This window comes from Oncorhynchus mykiss, chromosome 19, assembly GCF_057628025.1.
Source record: "Oncorhynchus mykiss isolate SJ-2025 chromosome 19, ASM5762802v1, whole genome shotgun sequence".
Taxonomy (NCBI): domain Eukaryota; kingdom Metazoa; phylum Chordata; class Actinopteri; order Salmoniformes; family Salmonidae; genus Oncorhynchus; species Oncorhynchus mykiss.
Window position 1 is genome coordinate 45,423,024 of NC_143040.1, and position 10,376 is coordinate 45,433,399.

The window sequence follows — 10,376 nt, forward strand, 5'->3', positions numbered from 1 at the left end:
CTTCTAGTCATGAAATCTATGCCACCTACTCAATCACTTTTTATAGCTACTGTTTACAGGCCTCCTGAGCCATATACAGCGTTCCTCATTGAGTTCCCTGAATTCCTATCGGACCTAGTAGTCATAGCAGATAATATTCTAATTTTGGTGAATTTAATATTCACATGGAAAAGTCCACAGACACACTCCAAAAGGCTTTCAGAGCCATCATCGACTCAGTGGATTTTGTCCAACATGTCTCTGGACCCACTCACTGTCACAGTCATACTCTGGACCTAGTTTAGTCCCATGGAATAAATGTTGTGGATCTTAATGTTTTTCCTCATAATCCTGGACTATCGGACCACCATTTTATTACGTTTGCAATTGCAACACATAATCTACTCAGACCCCAACCAAGGAGCATCAAAAGTCATGCTATAAATTCACAGACAACACAAAGATTCCTTGATGCCCTTCCAGACTCCCTCTGCCTACCCAAGGACGCCAGAGGACAAAAATCAGTTAACCACCTAACTGAGGAACTCAATTTAACCTTGCGCAATACCCTAGATGCAGTTGCACCCCTAAAAACTAAAAACATTTATCATAAGAAACTAGCTCTCTGGTATACAGAAAATACCTAAGCTCTGATGCAAGCTTCCAGAAAATTGGAACGGAAATGGCACCACACCAAACTGGAAGTCTTCCTACTAGCTTGGAAAGACAGTACCGTGCAGTATCGAAGAGCCCTTACTGCTGCTCGATAGTCCTAATTTTCCAACTTAATTGAGGAAAATAAGAACAATCCGAAATGAATTTTTGATACTGTCGCAAAGCTAACTAAAAAGCAGCATTCCCCAAGTGAGGATGGCTTTCACTTCAGCAGTAATAAATTCATGAACTTCTTTGAGGAAAAGATCATGATTATTAGAAAGCTATCAGACTCCTCTTTAAATCTAGGTATTCCTTCAAAGCTCAGTTGTCCTGAGTCTGTACAACTCTGTCAGGGCCTAGGATCAAGAGAGACACTCAAGTGTTTTGATGAAAATAATCATGGCCTCTAAACCTTCAAGCTGCATACTGGACCCTATTCCAACTAAACTACTGAAAGAGCTGCTTCCTGTGCTTGGCCCTCCTATGTTGAACATAATAAACGGCTCTCTATGTGTACCAAACTCACTAAACTCACTAAACTCACTAGTGGCAGTAATAAAGCCTCTCTTGAAAAAGCTAAACCTTGACCCAGAAAATATAACAAAACATCGGCCTATATCGAATCTTCCAATCCCCTCAACATTTTTAGAAAAGGCTGTTGCGCAGCAACTCACTGCCTTCCTGAAGACAAACAATGTATACGAAATGCTTCAGTCTGGTTTTAGACCCCATCATAGCACTGAGACTGCACTTCTGAAGGTGGTAAATAACCTTTTAATGGCATCAGACCGAGGCTCTGCATCTGTCCTCGTGCTCCTAGACCTTAGTGCTGCTTTTGATACCATCGATCACCACATTCTTTTGGAGAGATTGGAAACCCAAATTGGTCTACACGGACAAGTTCTGGCCTGGTTTAGATCTTATCTGTCGGAAAGATATCAGTTTGTCTCTGTGAATGGTTTGTCCTCTGACAAATCAACCATACATTTCGGTGTTCCTCAAGGTTTTGTTTTTGAACCACTATTGTTTTCACTATATACACTGCTCAAAAAATAAAGGGTTAAACAACACAATGTAACTCCAAGTCAATCTCACTTCTGTGAAATCAAACTGTCCACTTAGGAAGCAACACTGATTGACAATAAATTCCACATGCTGTTGTGCAAATGGAATAGACAACAGGTGGAAATTATAGGCAATTAGCAAGACACCCCCAATAAAGGAGTGGTTCTGCAGGTGGTGACCACAGACCACTTCTCAGTTCCTATGCTTCCTGGCTGATGTTTTGGTCACTTTTGAATGCTGGCGGTGCTTTCACTCTAGTGGTAGCATGAGATGGAGTCCACAACCCACACAAGTGGCTCAGGTAGTGCAGCTCATCCAGGATGGAACATCAATGTGAGCTGTGGCAAGAAGGTTTGCTGTGTCTGTCAGCGTAGTGTCCAGAGCATGGAGGCGATACCAGGAGACAGGCCAGTACATCAGGAGACGTGGAGGAGGCCGTAGGAGGGCAACAACCCAGAAGCAGGACCGCTACCTCCGCCTTTGTGCAAGGAGGAGCAGGAGGAGCACTGCCAGAGCCCTGCAAAATGACCTCCAGCAGGCCACAAATGTGCATGTGTCTGTTCAAACAGTCAGAAACAGACTCCATGAGGGTGATATGAGGGCCCGACATCCACAGGTGGGGGTTGTGCTTACAGCCCAACACCGTGCAGGACGTTTGGCATTTGCCAGAGAACACCAAGAGTAGCAAATTCGCCACTGGCGCCCTGTGCTCTTCACAGATGAAAGCAGGTTCACACTGAGCACATGTGACAGACGTGACAGAGTCTGGAGACGCCGTGGAGAACGTTCTGCTGCCTGCAACATCCTCCAGCATGACCGGTTTGGCGGTGGGTCAGTCATGGTGTGGGGTGGCATTTCTTTGGGGGGCCGCACAGCTCTCCATGTGCTCGCCAGAGGTAGCCTGACTGCCATTAGGTACCGAGATGAGATCCTCAGACCCCTTGTGAGACCATATGCTGTTGCGGTTGGCCCTGGGTTCCTCCTAATGCAAGACAATGCTAGACCTCATGTGGCTGGAGTGTTTCCGCAGTTCCTGCAAGAGGAAGGCATTGATGCTATGGACCGGCCCGCCCATTCCCCAGACCTGAATCCAATTGAGCACATCTGGGACATCATGTCTCGCTCCATCCACCAACGCTACGTTGCACCGCAGACTGTCCAGGAGTTGGCGTATGCTTTAGTCCAGGTCTGGGAGGAGATCCCTCAGGAGACCATCCGCCACCTCATCAGGAGCATGCCCAGGCGTTGTAGGGAGGTCATACAGGCACGTGGAGGCCACACACACTACTGAGCCTCATTTTGACTTGTTTTAAGGACATTACATCAAAGTTGGATAAGCCTGTAGTGTGGTTTTCCACTTTAATTTTGAGTGTGACTCCAAATCCAGACCTCCATGGGTTGATAAATTTGATTTCCATTGATAATTTTTGTGTGATTTTGTTGTCAGCACATTCAACTATGTAAAGAAAAAAGTATTTAATAAGAATATTTCATTCATTCAGATCTAGGATGTGTTATTTTATTGTTCCCTTTATTTTTTTGAGCAGTGTATTTTACCTCTTGGGGATGTCATTCAAAAACATAATGTTTACTGTCAGTGCTATGCGGATGACACACAGCTGTACATTTCAATGAAACATGGTGAAGCCCCAAAATTGCCCTCGCTAGAAGCCTGTGTTTCAGACATAAGGAAGTGGATGGCTGCAAAGTTTCTACTTTTAAACTAAGACAAACAGAGATGCTTGTTCTAGGTCCCAAGAAACAAAGAGAACTTCTGTTGAATCTGACAATTAATCTTAATGGTTGTACAGTCGTCTCAAATAAAACTGTGAATGACCTCGCCGTTACTCTGGACCCTGATCTCTCTTTTGACGAACATATCAAGACTGTTTCAAGGACAGCTTTTTTCCATCTACGTAACATTGCAAAATTCAGAAACTTTCTGTCCAAAAATGATGCAGAAAAATTAATCCATGCTTTTGTTACTGCTAGGTTAGACTACTGCAATGTTCTACTTTCCGGCTACCTGGATAAAGCACTAAATACACTTTTCAGTTAGTGCTAAATACGGCTGCTAGAATCCTGACTAGAACCAAAGAATTTGATCATATTACTCCAGTGCTAGCCTCCCTGCACTGGCTTCTGTCGTCTAGGGCTGATTTCAAGGTTTTACTGCTAACCTACAAAGCATTACATGGGCTTGCTCCTACCTATCTCTCTGATTTGGTCCTGCCATACATACCTACACATACGCTACAGTCACAAGACGCAGGCCTCCTAATTGTCCCTAGAATTTCTAAGCAAACAGCTGGAGGCAGGGCTTTCTCCTATAGACCTCCATTTTTATGGAATGGTCTGCCTACCCATGTGAGAGACGCAAACTCGGTCTCAACCTTTAAGTCTTTACTGAAGACTCATCTCTTCAGTGGGTCATATGATTGAGTGTAGTCTGGCCCAGGAGTGTGAAGGTGAACGGAAAGGCTCTGGAGCAACAAACCGCCCTTGCTGTCTCTGCCTGGCCGGTTCCCCTCTTTCTTTTATTACAGGGGCTGAGTCAACGGCTTACTGGTGCTCTTTCATGCCGTCCCTAGGAGGGGTGCGTCACTTGAGTGGGTTGAGTCACTGATGTGATCTTCCTGTCTGGGTTTGCGCCCTACACTTGGGTTGTGCCGTGGCGGAGATCTTTGTGGGCTATACTCGGCCTTGTCTCAGGATGGTAAGTTGGTGGTTGAAGATAACCCTCTAGTGGTGTGGGGGCTGTGCATTGGCAAAGTGCGTGGGGTTATATCCTTCCTTTTTGGCCCTGTCCGGGGGTATCATCGGATGGGGCCTCAGTGTCTCCTGACCCCTCCTGTCTCAGCCTCCAGTATTTATGCTGCAGTAGTTTATGTGTCCTCCAATTTACTCAAATGATGTCAATTAGCCTATCAGACGCTTCTAAAGCCATGACATCATTTTCTGGAATTTTCCAAGCTGTTTAAATTTACAGTTAACTTAGTGTAGACTTCTGACCCACTGGAATTGTGAGACTGTGAATTATAAGTGAAATAATCTGTCTGGAAACAATTGATGGAATAACTACTTGTGTCATGCCCAAAGTAGATGTCCTAAATTACTTGCCAAAACTATAGTTTGTTAACAATTCATTTGTGGAGTGGTTGAAAAATGAGTTTTAATGACTCCAACCTAAGTGTATGTAAACTTCTGACTTCAAATGTATAAGTGACTAATGCTGATATTTGTACTAGGTCTTGAACGTGATTTGTGCCACAAATGCAAAACAAATTACCATATCGAAACAGTGCAGGGAAACTAAACCTAAGTATGAACTGCTGTCATACTCTGTCTATTGACACTTACAGGGTAAGGAAACCCATATGTAATTTTGTAATTTGGGTGAACTTTAACACCTTTTTGCGTGGTGTTTCCACACCGAAGGCGCCTGGAAGTAGATTTAGTGATAAGGCAAACTATTTCAGATCTGCAGAATCCCCCTTTGTTTCAAATGGTCTACAAACAGGTCAGGTCAGAGATATTATCTCATTTTTGATCCGTTTTCCATATTACGTGCAGATTTTCCACTCAAGGCATTCAGATAAATACTTCACACCCGGAGAAAGAAGTTCGACATAAAAACGTGACGGATAGACAGACAGACAGAGATCAGAGATGGAGCTCAAAAGCAACTTGTCGAAGTACCTGGTGAGTATAACAGTCAGCGTGTGATAGAGCTACTACTAATGTTTTTTTGTTATACTGAAAATTGTATGTAACAATGGATTACATTTGTCAGAAACTCTTATCGAGAGCATTTAAGGTTCATTCAAAGGCACATCCAAAGATGTTTCACCTACTCGGCTCAATGATTCAAAATGGCAACCTTTCGGGTTATTGGCCCAACACTAACCACTAGGCTACTAGCTGCCTAATAAGGATGACCAAACATGTACTTATTTGCCATACTTTTTTTGCCATGTACTTGTGATGTGCTAATTAATTTATCTCATAAACGAAAAACTCTTTGGTTGCATCATCTCTTATGTATTTATTAGTACAGTGCAGAGTCACATCCGATTTGGACAATTTGATTCATTTAATTGATCTAAATAAAAAAAATTGAACCGTTTCTGTCCAGTGGTTTTTGTTTAGCCTGTTTGTGCTTAAGTTTCAGCACTGTTCATTTGTTCGATAACTTCTAACATATTTACTTGTATTTCCATCTCTTCCCATCCTCAGGTTGTGTGCTGTGTGTCTATGCTGCTGGGCCTAACCATGGCGAAAGGAATGAAGGTGACAAAGGAGAGGTGTAACGAAACACTGATCATCCCTTCAGACTTCTACAAGATTCCCACAGAGGAATCAGAGGGAAATGGGAACATTCACACACGCTCTCTGTCACCCTGGACCTGGAAGTGAGTTACATTTACATAATATAGCAGACACTCTTATCCAGAGTGACTTACAGGAGCAATTAGGGTTAAGTGTCTTGCTCAAGGACAATTGACAGATTTTTCAACTAGTCGGCTCAGGGATTTGAACCAGCGACTTTTCAGTTACTGGATCAATACTCGTAACCGCTAGGCTACCTACTGCAAATTTACATTAACACACACACTACAGTATTTGATACTGTACCTAAAGAAATCCTTTTCAAAAAAATGTTACCTTGATCTGAGTTATGTGACTGTCTTACAATCTTAATACAAGCTCTATGTAAAGCCTGTGAATACTATCCGTAGGTTTAAATATTTGTTGTTGATTTATTTTCTTCTCTCTCTGTTTAATCTCTAGAAGCACTACAGTGGAGAACCGTATTCCTCAGACCATGTGGGAGGCCGAGTGCAGCTCTATGTACTGTGTCTACCCCACCAACAGAAGCCAGTACATGCGCTACAGGCAGAACTCTGTACCTATCTACCAGCAGGTCGTGGTACTCTACACTTCAGCCACCAGGAAGTGCTACAGCGCCTCCTTCCTGTCTGTGGCCGTGGGGTGCACCTGTGCCTGGGCAAGGACTACTTGATGTAGCCTGCAGTACACTACATCTATGGCCTTACTTTGTTTGGTTATTCATTTAATTCAATCCAAATGTAATGTATTTTAATTTAAAGTAACTAGGGAGGTCCAACATTTGTTAATCCCACTAAGCAGAAGAATTGACTGTGAATAGTTGAGTAGAATTCAAGAAAAAGATCCCCATTGACATATGTCCTATTTGAGCAATAAAACATTTTTAAAACCCAATTGTCTTAAACCTTTTGAAATATATTATTTTTTGAAGTAGAATAGAATGTCCAGTCCATTCATCAGAATTGAAAAATCAGCAGTAGAAGTTACTAGGGAAATCTCACTACAATTTAAAGAATGTCTCATGACTGATTATCCTCGTGGTCTGCAGTTTGTGTTTGGGAGGAAAATAAGCATAATTGGAAACAAATTCTTACATTCATTAAGAAAAGGAGACTCATTGTTTTATTAAGCTGACTAAGAGCTATGAGGTAGAACATACCTTCTGTTACCCTTGTGTGTGTGTGTGTGTGTGTGTGTGTGTGTGTGTGTGTGAGAGAGAGAGAGAGAGAGAGAGAGAGAGAGAGAGAGATGGCCAAGCAAAATAGATCCCTATAATGAGGGAATGATGTCTGGGATCGGTGGGAGTGAAATGTTGATACACATAAAGTTGCAGTCAGTAGTCAGAGGTGGGAAAGTCCAGAAAGGGAGAGTTTCAGGTTAGTTCCTTTGTCCTTCTCTCACCTCTGTGGAACAGCAGCCTATACTTGTTATATATGTGTTAAAAGGGGGAATTCAAAGTTCTGTTTTATTAGGTTTGTTTCTCCTACATCCACTTTTAACATGTTTCTTCAGGGCTTTCTGGTTTAGTTTATAGTAGACATCTACAAGTATGTCTTCTGCTAACTGTTATTCACAAGGTTGAGTTCCTGGTTTGGTCACTGTGAGCATATGTAACCAGATTAGTCAGCAGCATGTTGATGTTGATGTTGATTTGAAAGAGGAGCATTATATGGCAGAGGATACACCAGAGGCATGAGAAGTCTAGTAACATGTTTGTCCAATGACAGTTATGTCTGTAAATGTACAATCATGTACACCTCTTATTGTGTTATCCTATTTTTTGGGCAAAGCATGCATCTCATCAAATTCGACCAAACTCAGTATGACAACACAGTTACCAACCTGCTGTCCTTCCCTCTACAGACAGACCCCCTCACCTCACCTCAAACCTCCTCACAGGTGCCCCATTCTCCTTACCCCCTCATTCCCCCTGCCCCCAATTCCACCATGCCCAGTATATCTGTCTCCCTCTCCCTAAAACCCATGAGTTCCCTCTCCTCCTTCCTCTCCTCTCTGTCTTCTCTTCCCCACACCGTCAGAGACACTGAGGTCCCCCTTCTCTTCCGTGAACCCTACATCCTGTCTGGCTACCGGCCCGTGGGCCATTCCTGGAGCTTCTACTTCCTCAGCCTCTTCCAGATACACAATGAGACAATCAACGTGTGGAGCCACTTGCTGGCCGGAGTCTGCGTTGCCCTGAGGTTCTCTGTGTTTGCTGTGATGTGTGGAGGGGTACTTCAATACTTTTTTGTGTAATTCAGTGTGTGTTAGGGTTAGATTTAGATGAATTTTGTATGTATGCATTTGTATGTGCGCATTTGTGTCCAAAATAATGCAACACAATTACTGCAGATTTAAACCTTTTATTTAAACCTCATCACCCTTCCTAAGGGTCTCGTGGGCCTGACCCTGAATGGACCAGACGGGCTGGATCTTTACCTGGACCTGGCCTGTCTACCACTGGTCTACTACGTCCTGTCTCTTCTGACCTACTTGTGCTGCAGCGCTACAGCCCACCTGCTCCAGTCCCACTCCGAGCTGGCCCACTATGCCCTATTCTTCCTGGACTATGTGGGAGTGGCTGTGTACCAGTATGGCTGTGCCCTGGCTCTATACTTCTACAGCTCTGATCCCGCATGGAGACGCAGTCGAGTAGGAGAGGTGGGGAATGAGTGAATGAGGGAGTCAATGAGTGAATGAGTGAATGAATGAGTGGACAAAGGAACAAAGTTACGAACAAACCTCTCCTCTGTTAGGTGTTCCTCCCTGCAGCAGCTCTCCTGGCTTGGTTGTCCTGTGCCTGCTGCTGCTTTGCCAAACTCAGTTACTGCCACCCGTACCCACTCCATCGTAAGCTGTGCCAGGTCGTGCCAACCGGTCTGGAGTACCTGCTAGTCAGCAGTCCTGTGGCACATAGACTGGTCAGCAGGACCTGGGGAGACGACCCTGCTATGACCCTACACGCAATACAGGTGAGCGAGAGGGAGAGAGAGAGGGGGAATGATGGAGAAAGAGATAGAGAAGATTGAGGTTGGGGAGAGGTTTCTGCACAATCTGACACTCTGATGTCACACACAGGTGTTGCTGTTCCTCCTGGCAGCGTTCTTCTTCTCCTGTCCCATGCCTGAGCGTTTCTTTCCTGGGCACTGTGACATCATCGGCCACGGGCACCAGCTCTTCCACTTCCTCCTCTCCCTCTGCACGCTGACCCAACAGGAAGCAGTGTTTGAGGACTTCCTGTCCCGGCGGGCGTCCCTGACGAGGGAGTACGGGGAGTGCCGCCTACTGGTGGCAGCCGTGTCATTTCCTGCCCTGGTGTTCTGTAGCGTGCTGACAGCTGTGGTCATGAGGAGATTGGTGGAGATGAGGCTGAGGAAGGAGGACAGTTGGGGGGAGGAGGTAGAGAGAGGATAGAGAGTGGGAGAAAGAGAGATCTGGTGTAAGGTAGAACGAAGGGGAAGAGAGGGTAAAAGGGGAAGGAGAGAGAGATTTGGGGATTGTAAGATGAATTCTTATACATTATAAGGCCTTCATACGATGACTTGATATCTAGCTTTTATGGTCACTTATTTGTTTTGAACATAATTCACTGGTGATCATAGGCTTATGTACGTTGTTGTCTCATTTGTAGTGTGCATCTTTGGCCATAGGGAGGCAGTGTCTACTGTCATTACGATCTACTGCAGGGAGAGTTGTGATTTGTGAAGCAAAGATGAACACTTTTACTCCAAGCACATTCATGCTGTGATTATGTTCCTATTGAGGAGCATTTCACAATTTCACGCTGTTTAGGTTCACACTGTTTAGGTTCACGTTGTTTCGGTTCACACTGTTTAGGCACACGTTGTTTAGGTTCACGTTGTTTAGGTTCACGTTGTTTAGGTTCACGTTGTTTAGGTTCACGTTGTTTAGGTTCACGTTGTTTCGGTTCACGCTGTTTAGGTTCACACTGTTTAGGTTCACTCTGTTTAGGTTCACGCTGTTTAGGCACACGTTGTTTAGGTTCACGTTGTTTAGGTTCACGTTGTTTAGGTTCACGTTGTTTAGCTTCACACTGTTTAGGTTCACTCTATTTAGGCACACATTGTTTAGGTTCACGTTGTTTAGGTTCACACTGTTTAGGTTCACACTGTTTAGCTTCACACTGTTTAGGTTCACTCTATTTAGGTTCACTCTATTTAGGCACACATTGTTTAGGTTCACGTTGTTTAGGTTCACGTTGTTTAGGTTCACGTTGTTTAGGTTCACACTGTTTAGGTTCACCTTGTTTAGGTTCACGTTGTTTAGGTTCACACTGTTTAGGTTCACGTTGTTTAGGTTCACAC

General features: G+C 44.1%; 2 protein-coding genes across 2 annotated transcripts; both read left to right on the forward strand.

The window, feature by feature from the left end:
• Positions 1-5,357: 5,357 nt before the first annotated feature.
• On the forward strand, positions 5,358-6,945 carry il-17a (interleukin 17A). Its single transcript, NM_001124619.2, is given in 3 exon segments — positions 5,358-5,403; positions 5,938-6,113; positions 6,493-6,945. Coding segments are annotated over 3 exon segments (441 nt in total). The 5' UTR covers positions 5,358-5,370; the 3' UTR covers positions 6,725-6,945.
• An 855-nt stretch (positions 6,946-7,800) lies between these two features.
• Positions 7,801-10,147, forward strand: LOC110498570 (membrane progestin receptor beta-like). The gene is made up of 4 exons (XM_090211765.1): positions 7,801-8,283; positions 8,443-8,712; positions 8,808-9,023; positions 9,130-10,147. Exons 1-4 carry the CDS (start codon positions 7,801-7,803, stop codon positions 9,463-9,465), a joined length of 1,305 nt encoding a protein of 434 aa, XP_090067891.1. The 3' UTR covers positions 9,466-10,147.
• The last annotated feature ends 229 nt before the right edge of the window (positions 10,148-10,376 follow it).

Bases quoted from the DNA above. Each gene is read 5' to 3' on its own strand.
- LOC110498570 (XM_090211765.1), top strand. From the start codon at position 7,801: ATGTACACCTCTTATTGTGTTATCCTATTTTTTGGGCAAAGCATGCAT. The intron at 8,284-8,442 runs GTACTTCAATAC...ACCCTTCCTAAG, and splicing joins TTGCTGTGATGTGTGGAGGG to GGTCTCGTGGGCCTGACCCT. The intron at 9,024-9,129 runs GTGAGCGAGAGG...TGTCACACACAG, and splicing joins TGACCCTACACGCAATACAG to GTGTTGCTGTTCCTCCTGGC.